Source organism: Ptychodera flava, chromosome 1 (assembly GCF_041260155.1).
Source record: "Ptychodera flava strain L36383 chromosome 1, AS_Pfla_20210202, whole genome shotgun sequence".
NCBI classification, from domain to species: Eukaryota; Metazoa; Hemichordata; class Enteropneusta; family Ptychoderidae; genus Ptychodera; species Ptychodera flava.
The window spans coordinates 62,734,980-62,761,497 of record NC_091928.1 but is presented as its reverse complement, the minus strand read 5'-3'; the positions used below and the strand labels follow the sequence as shown (position 1 = coordinate 62,761,497).

Genomic DNA, 26,518 nt, shown 5'->3' with positions numbered 1-26,518 from the left:
GGCTGTTATAGTTGTACACGTAGTTCTGTGGGCTTTCCGCTGTCACTTGTTACGAGCTATGTTCAAAGTGCGTCAAGCTATGAATACTTTCATGTACTGAGTTACAGACATCGGGAAGTACCGGGTACATTGATTTTGTTCAAAACCACTGCCTGTTTGTTCCTCGTGTGTTTTTGTGTCCCTAACGTCGACTGGCTCTATGTGCGTACAAACATAGCAGTCGGGATTAAGATTTCCTGGATAAATAGATTTATTCCGCCTCTGACGCAAAGATACACACTGTTTTACATGTGCCACTCCTAGGCCCTGGGATCGATTTCCATACCTTTAACTTTTTTATCCAAACCATTGTACATTCTTTTTTCCCACTCTCCCACCTTTTCTTTTTGTCAAACCTTCCTTCTCTGGCTGATTTTTTATTGACCTTTGTTTGGAACTTTTTTGAAAATCTGCCATGAACCAACCCCCCCACCCCCTCCCCCCCTCCACTCACTCTGAAACATTGAAAAAAATTTTGAATATATTTGTTGGAAACAAAACTTGCTAAAATCACCTCAGCTATGTTTTCTAATTATTTTTTTTACCGTATTTTAACACCAAATACAGTTTACCATATCAAATGCTTACTAAATCACCACATTATATACTAGTAGGTATAAAATTACCAAAAAAAAATCTTAAAAATACAAAATGAAAGATATCCCAGTAAAATTGACAGTTTCACAAAGTGCCCCAAAATTCAAAATTCCGGATTTCAACTTAATTTCAGTATATCATATTAACAAAAACACTAAGAACCTGTTTACTAAATATCAAAGCAATCAGACTGGTAAATTTTGAGAGAAATGAGAAAAATAACCCCTAAATACAAAATTGCAGATTTCATCTAAATTTCAATATATCTTATCAACATAAACCCTAGGAACCTGTACACTAGATATCAAAGCTACCAGATCAGTAGTTTTAGGAGAACAAATTTTTTACCAAAAAAGGCAAATATTGCGCTAAAAATTAAAAAAATTGCCAGTTTCAAATAACTTTGATGCATTATATTGAGATTAATCTAAGATACGTGTATACCAAACATCAAAGCTATCAAATCAGTAGTTTTTTTTATCAAAAATTAGTAAAATTGCTCCAAAATTACAAATATGACAATATCAATACAATTTGTACAAGCATGACTAAGGTCATCCTGAGGAACATGAATATTAACTTTCAGAGCAATCAGATGAGCGATTTCAGACAACAAGATTTTTTGACTAAAACAGAAAAAATACCCTAACAATACAAACATGCAAATTTCGCCCCGGTTTTTGCACACATAGTTAAGAATACCTAAAGGAATTTGCATATTAAGTTTCAACCCAATCTGACCAATGCTTACCAAGTTTTAGCCATTTGCAGGATTTTTCCTTTTTTCCCCCTCATTTGCATATTTTTGGCACTGACATGTTCATTTGGACAAATTCACATATCCACCCTAGGTGCACCTGTACACCAAAATACTAAGACAGTAGGTGTTGCGGTTTAGGAGTTTTCACGTGGTGGACATACATACATACATACATACATACATACAGACGACATTTTGCCACCTTATAAGAATACCTCCCATTTGCATATATACATATGTATATATGGGAGCTAATAAAAAATCAAGTGTCAGTGCAAAATTGAATTAACAACAAATCTTTTACTGATATTTGAAGTTCAAATCGGCCGCCGACCCTGTGTTCACCCTATTGAGGCAAATTAAATTATCGATAATCCATCAAACACTCTCTTTAATCCTTGAGCTTCACAATGCCTAAAATGGACAGGATAAAAAAGTATCATAAAAGTCTGTAGAGTTCAAATATCTCCTGAACACATTCCACCTTAAACATTGAACTTTCTGAGCATACCCTATACAAAAAATACTTCCTAAAGGTCAGTTAAACCTATAAACCTGAATCAGCTCTTGTACTTCTTTATTGTGTTTTATGTTTTCCATTCAAATGTGTAAGTCTTACCATCTTTGACTTGTTCAGGTTTAAACAAATCATCCCATTTGCCTTTGTATACATCACCAATGATGACTTTGTAATTTCCAACTCGAAGTGCTGCTGTCTGAGTTATTGGATCAATGTTGTGAAGTATTTCATTCTTGGTAATGCAGTGCCCCTGAAATGGTTAATACTTGAAATGTGAAAAAAACCCATGCAACAGGGTACATGTTTGTAATTTATTTCAAAGTGAGACATATCTGATCACAAGTGCCTGAAATTCATATATTGGTAAGTATAATGTGCCTCATATATTGTGATTCATATATTGTGTAGAAACACATCTGATCAGATATAATGTGCCTCAGGCACATAGAATGCTCCTAAGGTGTCATATCTTTTGTTAAATATGCAAGATTTATGTCCATGGAAATAAACTGATCATATGAATCAAAAACAAAACACACTTTGTCTTCTATCTGTGTTCACTTAAACACATCAAAGGACACAAGTTTCTAACACTTGATCAAACTCAAAGGCCTTGATATGAATGAACATTATGGTGGAAATGTTAGGTCTTAATTTTTGTCTGTCTGTTTGAAGACTAAAATTATTCATTAACAAGGCCAGGCCTGTATAAATATTACATAAAAATATGGCACTGTGCCACATGGTGTACATGTCTATGAAAAAATAATATTAATTCTTAATTCTATGCTTACATGGACAAGTGTCCCATAGATTGACACCGTCCAAATTCTGTGGTAATTCTGAAACGTTACCACCTGCTGCATGATAGAGTGTTGGTAACCAATCACAAACATGGACCATTCAGAATGTTGTGTCTGCCACTGTTTTTGACTTTGTAAGATATCGAGAAGGATAGTTGTGAAAACAAAGTTATTACAATTACAATATTCAGACCTATATTCAGACCTCATTCTAAAAAATATTGAAATTGAAAGCTACAAAATGAAATGCACTTCTGCAGTTTTGCAATTTCACTGTCTTATCAAAGTTTCCTGATGCAATTCTCACCTCTAAAGTCATGTGATCATAGTAATCTTCTCTTTTCCATTGTCAAAGAAGGAATCAAATCTCATGGAATGTTGGTGTATACTGCCAGGCAAAGAATCCAGGAGCCCTGCTGGGTGAACAGAAAATCAGACATTGTGATATCAGGATGTGATTTCGTGACTGTCTTGACAGAAATAATCAACTTCACTTGACTTTGACAGCTTGCACTTTGGTATTAAAGTTAATCCTTTCTGGCTTCTATTTGTTAGGTTTTGGAATCTTTGATGGTGTGTTGTCCTTTTTTGATTTCTTCATTTGGGTGACATTTGTGTAGGGGTGTGTAGCTGTCTTGTACTCTTCATATTCGATACTCTCTTAGGGTGGTGGAATTGAATTTATTTTTGTTGACTTTGCAGTGAATTTTTAGAAGCCGAGTTAGTCAAACAATGTAATTCTGTTGATCCTTTTAACCATCCATGTTAAATTTGCTGACAGTCAGTCTGGTCATCAGTATTGTAAACATTCACAGATACTTGTACATGAACTGCTGCAAATCCTGCATTTGATTGACAGTTTCTGGTTTCCCTAAATTACTGAATTTTGGTGAATTAGCAGCTCACAAGCATGAATCAAAGCATCTCTATTAAAATGTTAATATATCTTTACAGTTTTAACAATAGACATGATGTGCATAGACTTTAATATCCAAGTGTAATTTTTTAACACTGGTTGACTTATGTGTTTTAATTATCATGTAACAGTGACTTGATTGCATTGGCAAATCTGACTGTAATATACAGAATGAGTATAGTCAGAGTGTCGACAGGTGATAGACCATACAGATATATACAGAATGAGTATAGTCAGAGTGTTGACAGGTGATAGACCATACAGATATATACAGAATGAGTATAGTCAGAGTGTTGACAGGTGATAGACCATACAGATATATACAGAATGAGTATAATCAGAGTGTTGACAGGTGATAGACCATACAGATATATACAGAATGAGTATAGTCAGAGTGTTGACAGGTGATAGACCATGGCAGATATATACAGAATGAGTATAGTCAGAGTGTTGACAGGTGATAGACCATACAGATATATACAGAATGAGTATAGTCAGAGTGTTGACAGGTGATAGACCATACAGATATATACAGAATGAGTATAGTCAGTGTTGACAGGTGATAGACCATACAGATATATACAGAATGAGTATAGTCAGAGTGTTGACAGGTGATAGACCATACAGATATATACAGAATGAGTATAGTCAGAGTGTTGACAGGTGAGAGACCATACAGATATATACAGAATGAGTATAGTCAGAGTGTTGACAGGTGATAGAGCATACAGATGTATACAGAATGAGTATAGTCAGAGTGTTGACAGGTGAGAAACCATACAGATATATACAGAATGAGTATAGTCAGAGTGTTGACAGGTGATAGACCATACAGATATATACAGAATGAGTATAGTCAGAGTGTTGACAGGTGATAGACCATACAGATATATACAGAATGAGTATAGTCAGAGTGTTGACAGGTGATAGACCATACAGATATATACAGAATGAGTATAGTCAGAGTGTTGACAGGTGAGAAACCATACAGATATATACAGAATGAGTATAGTCAGAGTGTTGACAGGTGATAGACCATACAGATATTATACAGAATGAGTATAGTCAGAGTGTTGACAGGTGATAGCCAATACAGATATATACAGAATGATAATCAGAGTGTTGACAGGTGATAGACCATACAGATATATACAGAATGAGTATAGTCAGAGTGTTGACAGGTGATAGACCATGGCAGATATATACAGAATGAGTATAGTCAGAGTGTCGACAGGTGATAGACCATGGCAGATATATACAGAATGAGTATAGTCAGAGTGTTGACAGGTGAGAAACCATACAGATATATACAGAATGAGTATAGTCAGAGTGTTGACAGGTGATAGACCATACAGATATATACAGAATGAGTATAGTCAGAGTGTTGACAGGTGATAGACCATACAGAATATACAGAATGAGTATAGTCAGAGTGTTGACAGGTGATAGACCATACAGATATCTACAGAATGAGTATAGTCAGAGTGTTGATAGGTGAGAAACCATACAGATATATACAGAATGAGTATAGTCAGAGTGTTGACAGGTGATAGACCATACAGATATATACAGAATGAGTATAGTCAGAGTGTTGACAGGTGATAGACCATACAGATATATACAGAATGAGTATAGTCAGTGTTGACAGGTGATAGACCATACAGATATATACAGAATGAGTATAGTCAGAGTGTTGACAGGTGATAGACCATACAGATATATACAGAATGAGTATAGTCAGAGTGTTGACAGGTGATAGACCATACAGATATATACAGAATGAGTATAGTCAGAGTGTTGACAGGTGATAGACCATACAGATATATACAGAATGAGTATAGTCAGAGTGTTGACAGGTGATAGACCATACAGATGATGCAAACACAACAAACACAGCTAATGATTGTTGTTGGCATGACTGGTGGCTACCTGTTTATTTTTATCCAATATGGTTCACACATGAAGTATCGTATACACTTTCACTATGTCATTATAGCCCTAAAAATAAAAACTGTCATTTGACCAGATATGAACTGAAAATGCTCACATGTTTCATACAGTTATGTGTAAATTTGAACCTTTGCCACATGTTTGCAACTTCATTGAAAGTATTATGATCAACATAATGAACAATAATCACCGCTGATTAATTCTCAAAGGTCATGAAGTATACAAATATGTAATTAGCTGAAATAAAAATATTAAAGTTCTTTGACTGCTGTCATTTATATAGCAAGTGTAATTACCGTTGGACAAGTCCTTCAAGCCATATATGCCGAGCTGTGAAAGCTCATTAGATATGCAAATTGTAATTACCTGACATGAAAATGTGAAATGACTTTCGATATTGTTTTAAACCAGGTATAATCATCAATGTTGTCACGTTTTGCCAACTTTGATCAAGTAAATCCCAGTATATCTCCTAATAAGCAAAGTTCATTAAATATGTAAATTAGGAATTGACTTAAGTAAAAATGCTTAATGATTGTCAATAATGTTGTATCATGGTATCTGCAATATATGTAGCAAGTTTTGTCAACTTTGGTCAAGTCAATTCAGATATATATCTCTAATTAGGAAAGTTCATTAAACATGCAAATTAGGAATTTGCTGAAGAGAAAATGATTAATGACTTTCAATAATATTGTATTACAGTGTCTGAAATGTACATAGCAAGTTACATCAATTTTGATCAAGTCAATTCAGATGAATATCCCTAAGTATGAAAATTCATTTAATATGCAAATTAGGAATTGGCTGAAGTAAAAATAGCGTCAATGACACTGTAGCTCCCATCCTGGACTATTTAGTGTTTGTTCTCTGGTCAGATATTTGAACATGTGTGAAAGGGATAAAGTGCATGAAGTGAAAATACTTAAATGAAATGTACTGGAGACAGTGAAATATGTTTAATGTAATTATTCAGAATATAAAATGGAAAAAATACAGAATTAGATATATTGAATACTGTGATACAACCATTAACTCAACAAGTCATTTACAATGACATAGTCCCCACTTGTAATAGGAGTACTAGTCTTGATGGGGCAGGAAAATGTGGTCATTAAGAAGTATCATTGGAGTGTATATGTTGAGATCTATGGGCACATAGGTCTATGTCGTTGTTCCCAATTTGAAACACATGAGGCATGTCTAAGTTACGGTTCTAAATCGGGAAAAAAGATCAGACCTCTAGCAGTATTGGCCAGCCAAGAAATACATATGCGCATTATAAATGAGGTACAAGATGTGACATCTTAAGGTCTAATATCCTATCAAAATTGGAGGGTATAGAACTTGTGGTTACTGAAATATGCATATATATGTATAATCAAGGTCAAAGGTCATCAAGGTCACATGACATTTTCAAAAAAAAAATTATATTCCTAATTAATCCCTATATGCCAAAAATCAGATCTCTAGCTCTATTCGCTTGCCCAGAATTAGATGTGTACATAATTAATGAGGTAAAGCGTGTGTTGTCATAAGGTCTCCCATCCTACTAAATACAAAGGACATAGCACTTGTGGTTACTTATTTATTGACATAAACATATATTTTAGGTAAAAGGTCATCGAGGTCACATGACATTTGGTCAAAAAATTTCTCTCCTATAGTTATCCCTATATACCAAAAATCAGACATCCAGCTCTATTGGCTCGCTCAGAATGAGATATGCGCATAATTATTGAGGTACAGTATGTGGCGTCATAACGTGTCCCATCATACCAAACATGAAGGGTGTAGCACTTGTGGTTACCGAGTTATGGAAAAATATGTATATTGGAGGTCAAAGGTCACCGAGGTCACGTGACATTTTGTCAAAAAAATTGTATTGCTAAGTTATCCCTATATACCAAAAATCAGACCTCTAGCTCTATTGGCTCGCTCAAAATTTGATATGCGCATAATTAATGAGGTACAATATGTGGCGTCATAAGCTGTTCCATCATACCATACATGAAGGCTGTAGCACTTGTGGTTACTGAGTTATGGACAAATATGTATATTTGAGGTCAAAGGTCACCGAGGTCACGTGACATTTTGTCAAAAAAATTGTATTGCTAAGTTATCCCTATATACCAAAAATCAGACCTCTAGCTCTATCGGCGCGCTCAAAATTAGATATGCGCATAATTAATGAGGTACAATATGTGGCGTCATAAGCTGTCCCATCATACCATACATGAAGGCTGTAGCACTTGTGGTTACTGAGTTATGGACAAATATGTATATTTGAGGTCAAAGGTCACCGAGGTCACGTGACATTTTGTCAAAAAAATTGTATTGCTAAGTTATCCCTATATACCAAAAATCAGACCTCTAGCTCTATTGGCTGGCTCAGAATTAGATATGCGCATAATTAATGAGGTACAGGATGTGGTGTCATAAGGTCTCCCATCATACCAAATATGAAGGGTGTAGCACTTGGGGTTACTTAGTTATGGCCATATATGTATATTTGAGGTCAAAGGTCATTGGGGTCACATGACATTTTGTCAAAAAAATTGTATTGCTAAGTTATACCTATATACCAAAAATCAGACCTCTAGCTCTATTTGCTGGCTCAGAATTAGATATGCACATAATTAATAAGGTACAGGATGTGATGTCATAAGGTCTCCCATCATACCAAATATGAAGGGTGTAGCACTCGTGGTTACTGAGTTATGGACATACTCATATTTAAGGTCAAAGGTCATCGAGATCACATGACATTTTGTCAAAAAATTTGTATTGCTAAGTTATCCCTATATACTTATTTTCACTTTGTTTAGTGTGATTAGATATTATTTTAGCTGAAAAAAGGGTCCAGGGAAAGTAAGGAAAATCCAGTATTCCACAGTGTAACAATGGCTGAAAATATAAAATTTCTTTCAGTCTCTAGAATCCGAAACCGAATCCGAAACCGAATCCGAAACCGAGTCTAATTTCAGCATCGTCTAGCCAGAGTGTAACGTGGGGATAGCGCCCTCAAACCACAGATACCGGCTTCCCATAGACTACCATGTATCAGAAAAATTAAAACTGTGATAACTTCATTAATATGCAAGCCACGCCCACCAAAACCTTTTCAGTTCTAGCCATTTGAATTCTGAAGATGTCTACCAAATTTGACTGAAATACGTTCAGCCGTTTTTGAGAAAATGGACCAACAGACAGACAGACAGACAGACACACAGACAGACAGACATCGCTGCGACATATGCCCACGTGTGTGAACACGTGAGCAAATAAAATGATTTGATGTTTGATGGCATCATGTTTACAGAGGAAAAACTTTGAGCATGCAATTACATGGCATGATCAGCAAGTGTCATCTTTCAACAATATATCCAATATAAAGTTGGCAAAAAGTCAGGATTTGCGAATGTTCATCAGTTTCAGGAACAAATGAATGGGACATTTTACTTTCCTTTGTTATTTGAAAATCCTATTATGTTTGATTTGTAATTATTAGGGGATTTTGAATAATCCCTATAACATCCACTCTGCCTCAGTTTGCTTGTTATGCTACACATATTCTGTGATGCAGTAAAAATGTGATATCTGTTCTTTCATATATTTTCCAGTGGTTTCAAAACTACCTTCTTAATTATTCTTGTTTCAATGTTTAACTAAATCAATCTCATGTAAAAAGCACACAAAGACAGTACAACATGAAAATATGTTATGGTTATGTACGTTTTGATACAAACAAGATAAATATCCTCTGTTTGATTGCATTATTAGTCTGTGGCAAAATTCTGAAGAGGTTATATGTGCTGTAGAATTCTCTTCTTCACATACCGTACTTCAGAGTGTTCCAGTGTACCGGTACGATACAAATTGCAAAAATAAAACACATTAGGAGAAATTGCAAGAAGCAATTTTTTTTCTAAAAATTTTATTATGTCTTTATCCATCCTTTGAGCTGATTAGAAAACTTCATTGAATTGCAATCAGTCTGTTGCACAGGTCACAATTAAAAAGAGATTGTCGCAATGTTTAAACTTTATCAAAGAAATGTTAGATCTCTTCAGTGTTTCACTTTAAAGCCCCTTTTTTGACACTCAAAAAACATTATAAGCTCCAAATTAATTCTCTGTGAATTACTTTAAGAGTGATATATTTGTGTAGGTATTAAACCTTACAACTTTACATCTGTTGGTGAACCCATTAACAATTCCAGTCACAACCTACATTGTGAATATTCATTGTCCTCAAGTGAACTGTGATAATGGCTGCTTGCACCATGTGACTTGAATGGGGTACAAAGGTCAATCATGTGACATACTTTTACCGCCGGAAAAAGACAAAAAAAATTGCACTGTAAGTTCTCCTAAATGTGAAGCTAGTCTTGCAGACCGTGTACAACTTTGAATCACTTAAGGGATCATTTTGGTGTGTCACAATCCTTGAACAAGTATTCAACAAAACGTAAGTGTTTCAACAAATCTTATCTTACGTACCACCTACATATGTCTACAGTAAAGAATTCTGCTTGCTTTCAGAAGTTACTAGTACTTGTATTTCTACTTGATGGTTATGAACAACATTAAATATTAACTCTAGTGTAACATTGATTAAATATCTTGATTTCTAATATGATTGATATTAATGTGATTTTTGAAGTAAACTTTCATAAATTCAGGAACCTTCATTTTGAGATGTACCGGTACAGTAATTTCAATGACCTTTGACCTATTGTCAAGTAACAAACCATGGTACTAGCTAGTACACCAGATTTGTGTGGCTGGATCACTGCTTCAAATAAAGTCAGAAATTGTGCAGGCAATTAAGAGTCAATGAGTTCCATCAATGTAAGATTTCCAGGCATCCGGTATGTAAAAACAATCTATGTAACAATGCCAACATGCTATGTTAATTTGACACAACACTCTTATGGACAACTGATTGACCAGAGTTCACTACATCTGCACTTGTAATTTTGTTACTTTGGATACTGAAGTATTCTGACCTCTTGTAGTGTTGAAGTTCTGACACATTGGCTATTGAAGTTTTTTTGTGAGCTAGCTAGTGGAAAAATGATTGACTGTTACATATAAAAGGGATTGTTGAAGTTTAGATAAAATTTAGATTTCTTTTATAGAACTATACCTGTAGATTCATCAAATTTACAGCAAAACCTTGAACATTCTAGTTAAAGTGATTTTTTTTCGTTCAGCCTTTTGAGTCAAATATTTCCTTCTTATAAACCTGTCACCTGATTGCATTGAAATTGCATGTGCATGTGCATAATTTAAGGTGTTTAATACTCAATTTTGAGACTTTGACAATTACAGTTTATTTTAGTTTTCAGAATAGTGAATAACTGGTAAATTTGTCAATGTCTTGCCAAGATCTACACTGCACTGCTTTAGAACTCCTTATGTACCAATAACATTTGCATGAAAAATTTTTGAACTAATTTTATGAATACAGTTAAGTTTAAACTATCACTTTTGTTTGGCAGGCAAACTTTACCAGTTACTGCTGAAAAATTGGCAAATTTTCTTTTCAGAAATAATTTTTTGTGGCTTTCAAATGTTGGTTAAGCTAGGGTGTTTAAATTTTGCGTGTTCTAAATTTTGACCAGTTAGATTGATAATGTCCAAAAACAGATATTCATAGCCAAACTCCTTGTGGAACTCAACGTTCTATAAAAAATGCTGCCCAGTATGAGACACAGATATACTTTGTATCAACATCCATTCATTGTAATGAACAATGGAGCCTGTCATCATTGAGAGTATTTTTCCAATAGCAGCTTTAATAGTTTAATATGTACCATATATCTACGCTGTAATGGATGGTAAATCAACATTTTCAGTGAGGCCAAGCAAAATAAAAAGTTTGTTTCTCATCCTAGACAAATTGCAAAAATGATGCGGTGAAATGTTTTCTTTTCCTCAATTTTTTTTTCTTCTTCAACTAGGAAGAACTTGCAAAAAAACATGAAAACAACATAGGAATGGACGCTGAGAATAAATGCACAGCAATGTTGCTTTAGTATTTTTGTAAAGCAACAGTTCCGTGGTTTGGCTTTCAGTGCAGCAAATCACAGTTTTGACAGCTTAGTATAACAGTGACATATGTGTACAGTTCTGAATGGAATGTTAGCGTCAGTATTTTGTGTACAGTTCTGTTTTATACAGAACTATGTTTAATATGCACTATTGTCGCATATATTTTTTTTCATTTTATTTCCGCATGATAATCATAATTCATGTTATTTACTTGTATTTAATATACACTTTTGATGAGTGCAGTGTCTTTAAATACCTGCAGATGATATCACTGACCTAATAAGTTTTGTCCAATGCCTGGATCAATGGAATCTTTTAAATAAAACTTTATTTTTCAATCAGTAATATTGTGAACTGACAGAGTTCAGATTATGTTCATGAAAATTGCCACACAAAGTTACGTTTTTGATTCATAAAACCTTACTGTATGACTTCAGTGAAGTTAGCTGCAATAATTGTAGCCCTTGGTTGGTGGGGATTGGGCTTCTGTCGTGCGGCTCGCGCCTTGCCCCAACCTGGTTGGGGCAAGGCGCGAGCCGCACGACAGAAGCCCAATCCCCACCAACCAAGGGCTACAATTATTGCAGCTACAGTGAAGTCTGACTTGACAACTTTTATCATGATGCAATTTGTAGCTAAAAATACAGAATAAGAATGGCAATCACAATTGATATGACATTTAGGGCATGATTACAATTAATTATACTAGTTACAGTCAGCATGAGTTGACATCTGTTGTAAATGTATCTACCATCAGACCTGGAGTATTATGGGATGTCTTGGACATCAACTTGCAGAAGAATTATATTACACTGATCACTTTCTGTACATTGCCAATTTTAAGTTAGACTTGTTGAAGCAGTGTAAACAGAGACGTAACTGTACATAAAACCTGAGACAATGAATTTTATGATTACAATTTGAAGACAATAAATAAGGTTATCCCTAGCAAATATCCACCAAATATTAAAATTGCAAAAGGACAGTGCGAGAAAAATATATGAAGAAAATTACACAAAAAAGCCAAGACAGAATTTCTCCAAACTTTACATATGCAATCTAAAGATAATTTAAGAATACTTAAGAACAACATCCCTTAGAAGCTAAATATCAAATTTGAAAGCTATAAGACCAGTGACAGAAAAGTTTATTTCTCAGATACATACTAAAAATCAGCTCCAAATTTGAAAATGAAATTTTAATCATTATTTGATCAAAAGTAAGAGATGATATATCAAGACAATTTCAAAAGCACATTTCATCTGTGCAGAGAGAAGAAGATAATTTGAGAAAAAAGTCAAAAATCTATGTCTACAAAGTAATGGTAATAACTTGCATAAAACTAAATAAATATTATAATAGGGCCATTCCTGCAAAGATACATGTTGAATTTGAAAGCTGTCAAACAAGCAATATATAAGAGAAGCTGTTTGACTTAAAATATGAAAATTTGTCCACAAAATTGCAAATGCAATTTTCTCACCATTTAAACTACTCTAAATACAATCATCATGAGTAACTGGTAGATCAAAACAAAACATTTTAGAGAAGCAGTTTAGTGCCAAGTTGACAAAGTCTACTAGAAGCCAGACAATGATGGACAATATCAACAATGTATTGTAAGGAAGACTTTAGAACAATACGACCTGAAGGTTCTACTGGTCAACGTTTGTTATACATGTATCTGCCTACGGGATACCTGCAACTGATATAGAAATACACAGATATATGTCCAACTCAGTCGGTATGAGTTGACTCCTCTGGCCCACAAATAGTCATGAGTGACCTCTTTCATAAATCACAACAATACAATGGTGTTAATGTTTGAATTACCAACAACATAGATACTGATATGAATAGTTAGTTAAGTCAACAGCTACAGCCATTTTTGAATTGCAACAACATATATACTGATGTTATAGAAATGGCACTTTATTTCTATCTTGTAGTAGATCTGAAGGACAAGTTTGATTGTAATTGCTGGGTTGCGACAGACAGTATGTCATCTACTTTATTGCATATTAATGAGGTCATAGATCATAGCAGTAGGGTATGTTGAAAGGAAGGAAACTGAGTAAAAAAGCCAGAAATGTAGATCTCAAGTACATGAATTTGGAAAGGTAATTATGAATGGATGGAAAGATTGGATTTTTTGTAGACAAAATAACATGTCATGCTAACAGCTGAGAACTGCCTGGACTTTGGACTCCTATTCTACAAATTACCCAGTAATATGGCAAGCCATATAGTGAATATACTTGGTTAAACTGGTGAGCTGCTTCATTACATGTATCTTGATAGTAACATCATTCTTTGTTTGTGTCAACGGACACTTAGTACATGTATGAAGGGCATTTTGCAAAAAAACATCTGGTATTAAAATTAAGTATAGAGGAGGTTGCTCATTACTTAATTCAACTATATGCATGGTAATCATAACCATGCATAATAATCAAAAAGAAAAATTCCAACCAAGAATGTTTGCAAATAGTTGATTTACATACATGTGAGGAACTTTCAACTGACTAGTGAAACGTACTTTCATGACTCATCTCATGGTAAATTATCTTTATAGGTGTGCCAATATAGAAAGTAGGACTGCTTTTATCTCATAGCATCAGCAATATTCCTGCCACTCCTATACATGCCACATTCTCTTTATGTCATTAAAACTTGGTATTGGCATCACTTTTGAAATGAGTCATTAACCCTTTGGGTGCTGTAATTTTTCTCATCAAAATTTAAGTGCAACATTTACCAATTTTTATGAATTTTTGTATAATCTTTGATAATTCTAGACTAAATGGACATCACAATTGGCTACAGTTTTACATCAAAATTTGGCAAAAATTTGAAAAATATGTCTTGGGTTTATTTATAAAGACAAAAAAAATTGACTATGGCACTCAATTAGGGTTAAACTGTTTGAAAAGCTCTACTGTTCAGGAAATCTTAAAATGTTGTTTCATAAAAAAGGGTCACAAGGCAAAGTTTTGGGCTGTGCATCGAAATTATATATCTAATATTGACCCTCCAAAATAACAATCATTCCACAGAGATCAAAGGTTAATTTGATATCCTACAAAGCATAATAATCAGTTTATTTTATCAGTAAATATGTTTACACAATCTGTAAGCCCGAAAAAAAATTGAACAGTTTTCATTCTAAAATTTGAAGGAATGTACATGTCACCTCAATCTGATTACAATGACTTGTAGAGATGATGTTTTCTTTTATGCTTCTTTGCTGTTCTTCACTGATAGTCTCCTCAGTACAGAACATCAATCTAACGACCATAGAAAATTGCATTAAAATCCTATGCTTTGCAGGAGCCTATCAGGTTGATTTTCTAAATGCGGTGCAAACATCACCATCTCTACATTTTAAACCAGACTAAGTCAACCTTAACTGCCTTAGGTTGCTTTTAAGAACTCAAATATCACTTTGCAGAAGTGTTTTGTGATAGCATCCAGTCTAAACTTAGCAAATCAAAGATACTGAAAGCAACTCACATACTATTCCTCAAAATTCAAAGAATTTTGAAAATAATTACTTAAAATATTTTTTTTTCTTTTGATACAGATTTTTTGTACAATCAAGTGAATTTTTTCTTTTCTATATTCAATGACAGCCTTAATCTGTGATAAAGACTATGAAATACAGATCCGTTGATGTACCGGTACACAGTCCAAATTTGAAGGATTCTGAAAATGATTTCCTTGTTTTCTCTTTTGATACAGGTTTCTTCTTGTACAAACAAGTCAAGTCATACATTCAATGAATGCTTGCTTAATCAGTGGAAAAAATCCTGTGAAACACTGCTACTTTGACGTTGATTAGTTGTACCCTGTATGTGTATACAGTACACTGAAATATTAGCTGTGACAAACAAAGGCAACTATGAAAGCACTGCTTGTATCAACATCATGGAACAAAGATACTAAAGGTTCAACAACCTGGCAGCTGATCAGTGATTTCTGTGAAAAGACACTGAAGAAGAAACCATCTGAGTTGTCATCAATTCATTGCACTGTCCTTGATGTTGAACTGAGTGAAGAACACAAGGAAGATGCAGCATGGCACAAAGTTACTTTGATTCCAGCTACAAGACCTAAATGGTCTAATCCAGCTGAAGATCCACCTGCAATCAACTGGCTTTTACACCATGAAAAATACTATCTGGCACTTGCAAAATTAGAAGATATCACACATGTGGTTGGGTTGTCTGCAAAGACACACAACGCTGCATCTGCAATACATGAAAATCTCTTCAAAAATGCCAAACTTCATCTACTCAGTTCCAAACCTGCAGCATTATTTGTTGCAAATTCCTGGGACAAAGATGCGCTAGGTCTCACAGCATTTCACAAATCTCTTGTCCAAGATTTCTGTGGAAGGAAGGCCAAGGCAGGAGAAGATCTGAAAGCCTACTCTACTGTACTTGATGTCAAAATCAGTGATGACCAGAAGACAGATGCCGAGAGCTGTGGTGTTACTTTGATTCCAGCACAAATAGAGGAACTAGCTGATCCAGAAGATGAACTTCCAGCATTGAAGAGGTTAGTATATCACTCAACATACTACCCAGACCTGAAAGAATTGGAAAATATCCAGTATATTATTGGTTATGGTCCAACAACAGGTCTTGCAGCAGCTGATATCAGAGCAAAACTGTTTCTTGGTGCAAAGTTAGTTCTCATCAATCATGCCTGTCCAGAAGATAACTGTCTGCAAACTATTAAGAGTTTGCAAAACTTTGAAGAAAGGATGCTGAAAATGGCAAGTAAAGCAGATCTGATATTTTCCATCGGACCCAAGATACATCAGTATTTTCAGAATGCATACAGGGCTGAGGTCAATGGTAAATACTTGTCAGATATTCCACATGAAGAAATTCTCCCAATACCTGCCATCTGTCAGTTGGGGAAGGATCCTCAAGAAGGGGAAACTCAACAACACCACATACTAACATGTGGTCAGATTGATACACAGGAAGCCTAGAAAGATGTGATGTCATGGCAGCTGCCATTGGTACTGCAGCCAACCTAAGGAAGGCCAATTACACAAGTACTCCTCGATGGAAGATACAGGGTGTAAATCAACAAGCAGACAAGACTACTGAAAAGATTCTATCTGATAAAATGCATTGTCCTCATATCAAGCCCACACTTCTTCCAGGCCATTCAGCAAAAGCTCTGCTCAGATCTGTACAACAGTCTCACCTCTGTCTGCCTGCACCATGGTACACTGATTACAGCTTCTATGGATTAGAAGCAATCGTATCTGGTTTACCAACAGCTGTCTATGAGGACTCACATATTGCTCATTTCATCATGAAACACTTTGAAGATCACGCTGATGACTCTATTGTAAGAAGTCCTGAGCAGAATCTGTCAGATATAATAGTTAAACATCTTAAAAACACAGCTGTGGCCTTCAAGAAAGCAAAGCAGCTGAAAACAGACTTGGGAACAGTGAAGTCATATCAACAAGTCATGCCAAGTTTGCAACCCTTTTAACTACACCTGTCCAGCAACAAAGTGGAGATGACAGCGAAGATCAAGGGGTGGAGAAAGATGATAAAGGTATAATTGATTTAGTTGGAATTCTTCAATGACTGTTTTTTAAAAGCAATTAAATAATCATAAAGGTAGGAATCAAAGTGAACATCAAGTGCCGTGTGCAAGAAAGATGGGTAGCTAGATAACGGGTACTAAGATGTCTACCGTACAGCAAGATGGGTGGCTAGATAGCAGGTACTAAGATGTCTACGTCAGCAATGCAAATTGACTTCGGGACAGGTTTGTTCTGCAGGCAGCCTAGCTCCGTGGACTTACAAACTAGATTTGTGTTAACACAAATTGTTTACAAGGCTTTCCAAAAAATATTTTAAGAATTTAGATTGAAAATGAAACTTGTGAATAAGGAAAAACTTTTAAAGGTACAGGACTGTAATGTGCTGTTTTTCTAGAATGTGCAAACTCAAATTTAAATTCAAACACAAATATTTACAATTCATCTTCCAGTGATCATAATACATATATCAAGCATTTACTGTAACACCTTCATTACATAATTCTGTAAAACACTCTGTTAAGTGAATGGATAACAGAAAATGCAAACAATGGAATATTATTAAGAGTGATTTTTGTCCATTGTTTTCAATTCAATACTTGAACTTTTGGACTATCCCTCAGTGTAATATATGGTAGCAAAATCTAAGTCCTAATTTGATATAAAGGTCAAAGGATTGGCAACAAAACATTTCCATTATCACTTTACATCATCAAATTAGATGTCACATATATTATGGTCAATACTTTGCATAATATGTTTTAATATTGGCAAAGGTGTATCCTTTATGTAATGTACATGTATGTTTCTGTAATCCTTTTCAAATTGGATTTCAACAACGTGTCAGGCTGAGTAAGTTTAAATATCAATAGACGCTAGTTTTAGAACTAGGGGAACAAATCATAATCCTTAAGCAAAAGTGACAGGCTATAATTCATGTCAATCTAATATCACAATCATTTTTTTCACAGAAATGTTTGTCCATTTTTGGAAATTTATGCCACTGTCACTCAATCATTCATTTCTACAGAGTCTCTTGATGTACAAATAGATTTTGACAAAGATGTCTATGACAAGCATCTGAAAGACTTAGAAGAAGAACTTAAAGCCCTTCCTGCACAACTGAAAAAGGAACAGATTGTAGAAATGATCACTAAATTGAAGTCTGCATGGAGAGACTGTAAATGGGCACTGAAACGCAGAGTAGAAGAGGTAGTGGCTGATGAAGATGGCCTTGGAGACGTTAAGACTCTCATCATGAAGATACTCGTGATGAGGTGGATGCCAAAAGCTTGAGAGAAAAGTCCTTGGGAATCTTACTTAGGTTACTAACACTTTATAATCTCTACAGAGTAAAGCAGACATGTAGATGTGGAATTCTGGCTAACGCATTTGAACCACTACTGATAACAGATGAAATGAGAGACATTGCTGCAAAAGTTGGAATCAAACTGAAGTTGAGGGCAACATACAACCCAGAGAGATTCAAGGAACTTGAGCTCTTCTTTATCAATCGTAAGTTTTGATGATTTGAACAGAATACTTGGTAATTCTGAAATAATTGTGTATGGTTTAGTTATTATGATGATTGTTATAGTATTGGGTGTATCATTATTTGCTTTTTCATGTTTTGAACCACTTATTTTATCATTAAACTACCTAATGTTTTACTTTAACAAATTTAAATCAATAAATAAATGAATTAAGAATACAGGAGAAATGTTTCATTAATTAACACAATGAGCTATTCAACTTGAATATATATGCCTCCTAATTTGCTGATGAATAATTAGTGAGTCTTAAATATCCTTGGCTGTATGTCATGCAATCATACACGACAATTTGGTCGGTTTCCACACGGCAGTAAAAACAATGAACATAATTTTATTCATGTTGTATTATAACATTACATGTACATTTTGCTGCAGGAGATGGTGGTGGAATTCAACCAATGAAAATCCATGATGTCCTGGCAGAAGACAGTGATGAAGATGTGCAGATGAGTTCCAATGTGAGTAAATGATTATTTCATGTCATTGGATGTTAAGAGTTAGAGATATTCTGCCATAGCAGCTATTGAATTCAGTAAAGTCTCAATTAAATTGAAACTTACTAATACAATATATGGCACCTGGGTCACCTATCATCTGGGTGCATACAAACACACAAGGCAGTTCAACATTTTTTGTGAGTTTTATTGGCTATTGGCTACTGAGTGAAAAGAAGTTGAGTTGCAATACTTTACAAAATCTAAATCCAAGGGATTAAACAAGCCAGTGAATATATTTGATTGCACTTGTCAAACACTAACAAAGGATACCGATATTGTAGTGCCGTTCTTGTTTATGATGAAACTCAGTTTTGACCATTGGAAGAGGTGAAATAATGAATTACAGTCTCATTAAAACAAGCATGTGTGGAAAAGTTTAGCATTTGTACCATAATGTTTATCTTTTAGAAGGCTGGGGAAACTGGTTACGTTGAAGACAATGTCACTGAGATTTCTCTGGATGATCTCAAAGAAGGTACATGTAGGGTACTAACTTTACAGGTTTAACCTTTGACACAATAGAATAATCAAGCCTATTAAAGAAATGAAATATTTTAAGTCAAGAACCATACATGAAAGCTGCTTCTTAAGTACTACTGCCATGTACATTTAACAAAAAACAATCAGAACCAAGTCTCGATCTTTTTTTCATTATCATGGATGACATTAAACATAACATGACCAGCTTGCAATTTATTCTAACTTTATGTCATATTTCACTTACAGACAGACTGGCTTTTTTATGCAAAAAAGTTGTTTTTCCATCAAGAACTTTCTTCTTATATTCCAACAAAAATAACGAAATCAAAAGGAATTTGTCTATATAACTTTAATATGATTCATCATTCTATTAAAATTAGTTGCAACCTTAATTATTTTCATATTAATTGTTTATCATGCAGAAAAGGATCAATCCATGTTGCTGCTACTTGAGACTGACACAGCACTGGAAATTAAGTCATCCACTGAGACTAGTGTACAGACAATGTTCAAAGCTGAGAAGTGTATCAGACTGAAGGAAGGCAGTGTGATATGCTGCAAGTACTGACAACAAATACAGACACAGTTCAACATATCCTATCCTGTAGACAGGATGTCCTAGCACTGCTGGGTGTTACAAGGTATCTCTTCATTGATGCAGCAACTCAGGACCTGACAACTCAAGGTAATAATTACTGATATTGTGATTAATCCTCTTTCTACCAGACTCCATAGACAAACCATAGAAATAAATGCAACTTGGGAGAAAGACAATTAATCTAAGAAGATAAAGTTGATATTGGAATACTTACAGGCACTGTTGGCAAATGTACAATTTTACTCAAAGGTAATGCAGTGACTTATGTTCAGGTCTGTATGAAGACAATAACTATTTTCACTGACAGCAGAGGCCAAAAGGTAAAGACAAGTCAAAAGTAGTATGTTGTTGGCTTCTGATCTGAATTACTGGTGTATATTAAAATCTGCATTACTGGCAAAGCTCTGTATACTTTTTCAATTCTCAAACAAAAGAAATGTGAGTCATGAATGTAATGTTTTTTATGTCACAATTGTCTTTATGAAGACTCAACTCAAAATATATTTTCATAATTTAAACTGTTTCATGAGTAAAGAAAGCAATTTTAAATACTTCAAATATGGTCATGAAAAGTTGATTGTGAAACTGTTAAATTAAGCAGGAAAATTACACTTACTGATTGAAACAGCAAATATGTATGCTACACTGCATTTAAAGCAAAGTACAGTACATGCTGGCTTGCATAGAATATTGTTCATATTCAATATCAAGAAGAGAGGTTGTTTGGTTGCAACAATATCAATGGTAGCTTGTTGAAGGGGCAAACTACAAGTTGCATTTGAATATTGTGTAAGGGAGTACCAGTATGTATTATGTTGATCTGTCATGAAATGCAGTCACTAGCATTCGGTGGCTGTCAGGCAGATCACTTAGTTTGTCTTTTTCTCTCTTTAAGAAAACTATCTTGATTATTATAGTCATTATAAATAAATTGCTCTTTTCCTTTATTACAGAAATGCAGTTACAACTCATCAGAGATGGCACTAAAGTTCTAACTCTACCAGTATCAGATGAAAATGTCAGTTTACTTGCTAGAAGTTTACTTCCATGTCAAATTAGCCAGGTCCAAATCACAGAGTACATAGTGAGGCAGCTATTAGCACAAATAAGTGAGAAAGATTCTGAAATAGATCTTCAAAAGTCAGTTCTAAAGCATCAACTAGATGAAGCTAAACAGGAAAAGGCTACTTTGGTAGAACACATCAGTAAATTAACTCACACAATAGACATAACTGAAAGGAACTGTCCAAACATGTTGGCATTGAGTCTATGTACGAGAAAGTTTCATCTGAACTGGAAGAGAAGGAAAAGATCATCAGTGATCTAGAGGCAAAACTGTCAGCTCTGGAAGAGATACAGTCTGAGTTGGAACTACAAGGAATTGCTAAAATGAAAGTTGGAATTCAATATTCCAAAGAGGAGGAAGGAATGAAAGGTAAAACCTTTAGAGTTGATGTCTGTCCTACTATTCATGATAAAAAAGGCCATACAACTAATAATTAGATATGATGTTTTGAATCAAGGATAATGCCAAAAGAATTCAAAGCTTTCAGACTAAGATTTATCCTTCATTAAATCAACACACTCAAATGTGCAGTTGCTAATTTAGTTCAGTGAAAGCCACTGTTAATCTGAATCACATGAATAGACACTGTGTTGGAAAGTCAAATAATAGGAGTGCTTCAACAACTTGCTATTAATGATCAAACATTACCAAAGGTTGCAGATACTGACTGGCCCTTCAAAATTCAGACAAAAAATTTAAAGACTTTACATCATTTCTTTAAACCTGTTTTCAGATCAAGATGTCATCGGCACTAAATGGGATTATGCTTTGAGTAAAACAAAAGTACCTGACAACGAAGAAGACAAAACAATTCAGCAAAGTACAACTGTCAGGGAGGGAAGAGAGATGGAGACAGCCACACCAACACAACCTGAGATGACTGTCAGGGAGGGAAGTGAGATGGAGACAGCCACACCAACACAACCGAGATGACTGTCAGGGAGGGAGGTGAGATGGAGATAGCCACACCATCACAACCTGAGATGACTGTCAGGGAGGGAAGTGAGATGGAAACAGCCACACCAACACAACCTGAGATGACTGTCAGGGAGGGAAGTGAGATGGAGACAGCCACACCAACACAACCTGAGATGACTGGCAGGGAGGGAAGTGAGATGGAGACAGCAACACCAACACAACCTGAGATGACTGGCAGGGAGGGAAGTGAGATGGAGACAGCCACACCAACACAACCTGAGATGACTGTCAGGGAGGGAAGTGAGATGGAGACAGCCACACCAACACAACCTGAGATGACTGTCAGGGAGGGAAGTGAGATGGAGGCAGCCACACCAACACAACCTGAGATGACTGGCAGGGAGGGAAGTGAGATGGAGACAGCCACACCAACACAACCTGAGATGACTGGCAGGGAGGGAAGTGAGATGGAGACAGCCACACCAACTGAACCTGAGATGACTGTCAGGGAGGGAAGTGAGATGGAGACAGCCACACCAACACAACCTGAGATGACTGTCAGGGAGGGAAGTGAGATGGAGACAGCCACATCAACACAACCTGAGACGACAGTCAGGGAGGGAAGTGAGATGGACACAGCCACACAACCAAAGACGCCTGGAGAGGGTATCAGAAAAGACACAACAATTTCACCAGAACCCCGTCTTGTAGAAAGGAGTTTCCATGAAGAAGGACTAGTTACCATGGGAAAAGAGCGTAAGAAGAGTAACACTTTTTCTTTTATTTTTTATTGCCATGGATAAGTTATATCCATAGATTAGACTATGAAAGTGAAGCAATTGTATTATGATAGCCAGTGAACTTCAGATTACAAAACATGGCATGTGTTTTCAGTTCTAACTATTATTATATAATTAACAAAACCCCATTGTAAGACTGCAAGTGATCTATACTCAGGGTTATTGCTCTCAGATTAATGCAGTAAGGCTTGTGGTGTATTTTGCTGTCCCAGCATTCAAAAGGTGCTGTAGCAGGGATGGTTGCAGAATACATCGCAAGCCCTTGTGCAAATACTCAGAGTACGGCATGCTTGTACAAGTCTTCATCTCACTTCCATCGATTAATTCAAAAAAATTAAGTATACAGAAGTTTACAAAGTTGTCATTGGATATTGTGTTATGATAGCCAGTGAAAATGCACAATTAAAAATATTATTATTAATTTAGCCTACTGGTTGCCATTTTATAATATGGAAATTCTTAAATTGAAAATTTTGATAAAAGAGTTCCAATAAATGCCTACACATTTCTCACAATAGAGGAACTGAAATGAGCTGTATTTATTGAAGATCAGAGAATAGACCATAGTTGGCAAAGTATCATTGAAGGAGAAAAAGATCATTCATCCACAAATTTGCAGTAGTTGGGACTGCAATTTGTTATGACATTCAAGAGGTTTTCTGAGTAATCCCCCTGACAGAATTGTTGGATTAAGAATATTAGTCTCATAACTCTGTTTATGCTTGTATGATTATAAAGGTACAGCTATGAGAATTTACTTTTATGTTACATGTTAAGTACAACAGTTGATGTGGATGAGTGATATCAATCAAAGGAGTTCATTGATACCAATTTTTTTACAATAAATTGCATTACTGTATTTGACTGTAGCTTTTGCAAGCATACAAGAGACACATAAAATATTCCAACAAACCAACAGTCTCAGACCAGACTTCTTACACTTGGGGGGAGGGGGGAGTTCTGTCTAACACTAACTGGTAAAAGAAATTTCCCAACTCACTCTCAGCCCATTCATAAATAAGTTTTGTGTGTTCAGAATCAAACATGTACCGGTAGTACAGAACTTACTATTGATGTAGGTATTTCTTATCCATTCACAGAGAAGAAAGACTCTGGTGGCATTTTCAGCAAGATCTCCAAGCGTATCTTTGGACGTAAAGAGAAATCTGATGGTAGTACAGCAATACCTGAAAGTAAACAGGAACAGAGGAGTTTAGTTAGTACTGGTGGTGAAGAGATTCCTAGTGGTCCAGTGTCCTCTAAGATGTCTGGTGGTGCAGCAACTACTGGAAGTAAACAGGAACAGAGGAGTTCAGTTAGTACTGGTGGTGAAGAGTTGGCTAGTGGTTCAGTGTTCTCTGAGATATCTGGTGGTGCAGCAACTACTGGAAGTAAACATGAACAGAGGAGTTCAGTTAGTACTGGTGGTGAAGAGATTCCTAGTGGTTCAGTGTCCTCTAAGATGTCTGGTGGTGCAGCAACTACTGGAAGTAACAGGAACAGAGGAGTTCAGTTAGTACTGGTGGTGAAGAGATGCCTAGTGGTTCAGTGTCCTCTAAGATGTCTGGTGTGCAGCAACTACTGGAAGTAAACAGGAACAGAGGAGATCAGTTAGTACTGATGGTGAAGAGATTCCTAGTGGTTCAGTGTCCTCTAAGATGTCTAGTGGTACAGCAACTACTGGAAGTAAACAGGAACAGAGGAGTTCAGTTAGTACTGGTAGTGAAGAATGCCTAGTGGTTCAGTGTCCTCTAAGATGTCTGGTGGTACAGCAACTACTGGAAGTAAACAGGAACAGAGGAGTTCAGTTAGTACTGGTGGTAAAGAGATGCCTAGTGGTTCAGTGTCCTCTAAGATGTCTGGTGGTGCAGCAACTACTGGAAGTAAACAGGAACAGAGGAGTTCAGTTAGTACTGGTGGTGAAGAGATTCCTAGTGGTTCAGTGTCCTCTAAGATGTCTGGTGGTGCAGCAACTACTGGAAGTAAACAGAACAGAGGAGTTCAGTTAGTACTGGTGGTGAAGAGATTCCTAGTGGTTCAGTGTCCTCTAAGATGTCTGGTGGTGCAGCAACTACTGAAAGTAAACATGAACAGAGGAGATCAGTTAGTACTGGTGGTGAAGAGATTCCTAGTGGTTCAGTGTCCTCTAAGATGTCTGGTGGTACAGCAACTACTGGAAGTAAACAGGACAGAGGAGTTCAGTTAGTACTGGTAGTGAAGATATGCCTAGTGGTTCAGTGTCCTCTAAGATGTCTGGTGGTACAGCAACTACTGGAAGTAAAAGGAACAGAGGAGTTCAGTTAGTACTGGTGGTGAAGAGATGCCTAGTGGTTCAGTGTCCTCTAAGATGTCTGGTGGTGCAGCAACTACTGGAAGTAAACAGGAACAGAGGAGTTCAGTTAGTACTGGTGGTGAAGAGATTCCTAGTGGTTCAGTGTCCTCTAAGATGTCTGGTGGTGCAGCAACTACTGGAAGTAAACAGGAACAGAGAAGTTCAGTTAGTACTGGTGGTGAAGAGATGCCTAGTGGTTCAGTGTCCTCTAAGATGTCTGGTGGTGCAGCAACTACTGAAAGTAAACATGAACAGAGGAGATCAGTTAGTACTGATGGTGAAGAGATTCCTAGTGGTTCAGTGTCCTCTAAGATGTCTGGTGGTACAGCAACTACTGGAAGTAAACAGGAACAGAGGAGTTCAGTTAGTACTGGTAGTGAAGATATGCCTAGTGGTTCAGTGTCCTCTAAGATGTCTGGTGGTACAGCAACTACTGGAAGTAAACAGAAACAGAGGAGATCAGTTAGTACTGGTGGTGAAGAGATGCCTAGTGGTTCAGTGTCCTCTAAGATGTCTAGTGGTGCAGCAACTACTGGAAGTAAATCTGGTAAGCGACAGTGTCAATTGTAAACACTCTTTGTTTCAGAATTAATCAATTTCCTCTGATTGCTAAGTAGCATGTACTATTTACTATTTTACCACTGTTGGTATGACTTATATCTTATCAAAATGACAAACTGGTGTACCTTGCACATATATTAATAAATTTATGTATCTGGGGATGAGGAGGCAAAATTAACCAATGAGCAAACCTGATTACATAAGTGGGAACTAGATCTTACTGCAAAACTTCCGACGACAAAACACGGCATGTTTTACAGTTTCAACCTTTGTTTTATAATAACAGAACCCCATGTCAAGACTGAGAGTGGTAGACACTGGGTAATTGCTTTAAGAGTAATCCACTAAGGCTTGTATTCCGCCGTCTCTCCTCTCCTCCCCCCTAACTCACCAGATGCACTAGCAGGGATTGTACTAGAAGGGATAGCCACAGAATACACCCCAAGCCGTAGTGAGTGCAAATACCAAGAGTATGGAATGCTTGCACAGAATTC

General features: G+C 36.0%; 3 protein-coding genes and 2 long non-coding RNA genes across 5 annotated transcripts in view; 4 read left to right on the top strand and 1 right to left on the bottom strand.

Moving 5' to 3' along the window:
* The window catches only part of LOC139142721 (uncharacterized), a 104,506-nt gene that overhangs the window by 23,932 nt on the left and 54,056 nt on the right, over positions 1–26,518 (bottom strand). The gene's annotated exons all lie outside the window — the stretch shown is intronic.
* Positions 9,925–19,231, top strand: LOC139142658 (uncharacterized). Its single transcript, XM_070712711.1, has 4 exons — positions 9,925–10,055; positions 15,386–17,230; positions 18,250–18,734; positions 19,148–19,231. The coding sequence occupies exon 2, from the start codon at positions 15,546–15,548 to the stop codon at positions 16,644–16,646; it is 1,101 nt and encodes a 366-aa protein (XP_070568812.1). The 5' UTR covers positions 9,925–10,055; positions 15,386–15,545; the 3' UTR covers positions 16,647–17,230; positions 18,250–18,734; positions 19,148–19,231.
* Positions 19,678–21,438, top strand: LOC139142734 (uncharacterized). The gene is made up of 3 exons (XR_011554466.1): positions 19,678–19,744; positions 20,172–20,434; positions 21,301–21,438. It is a non-coding gene; the product is annotated as an uncharacterized lncRNA (long non-coding RNA).
* LOC139148528 (mucin-22-like) lies at positions 22,343–24,722 on the top strand. Its single transcript, XM_070720048.1, has 2 exons — positions 22,343–23,087; positions 24,232–24,722. The coding sequence occupies exons 1-2, from the start codon at positions 22,343–22,345 to the stop codon at positions 24,720–24,722; spliced, it is 1,236 nt and encodes a 411-aa protein (XP_070576149.1).
* The window catches only part of LOC139148445 (tripartite motif-containing protein 2-like), a 28,873-nt gene continuing 27,774 nt past the window's right edge, over positions 25,420–26,518 (top strand). The window contains exon 1 of the mRNA XM_070719939.1: positions 25,420–26,010. Within this exon, the coding sequence (XP_070576040.1) occupies positions 25,452–26,010 (559 nt within the window). The 5' untranslated portion in view covers positions 25,420–25,451. The remainder of the gene's footprint in view (positions 26,011–26,518) is intronic.

Coding starts and splice junctions, on each gene's coding strand:
- LOC139142658 (XM_070712711.1), top strand. CDS start 15,546: ATGAAAGCACTGCTTGTATCAACATCATGGAACAAAGATACTAAAGGT.
- LOC139148528 (XM_070720048.1), top strand. CDS start 22,343: ATGACTGTCAGGGAGGGAGGTGAGATGGAGATAGCCACACCATCACAA. Junction 23,088..24,231: donor AGTTACCATGGGAAAAGAGC/GTAAGAAGAGTA, acceptor ATCCATTCACAG/AGAAGAAAGACTCTGGTGGC.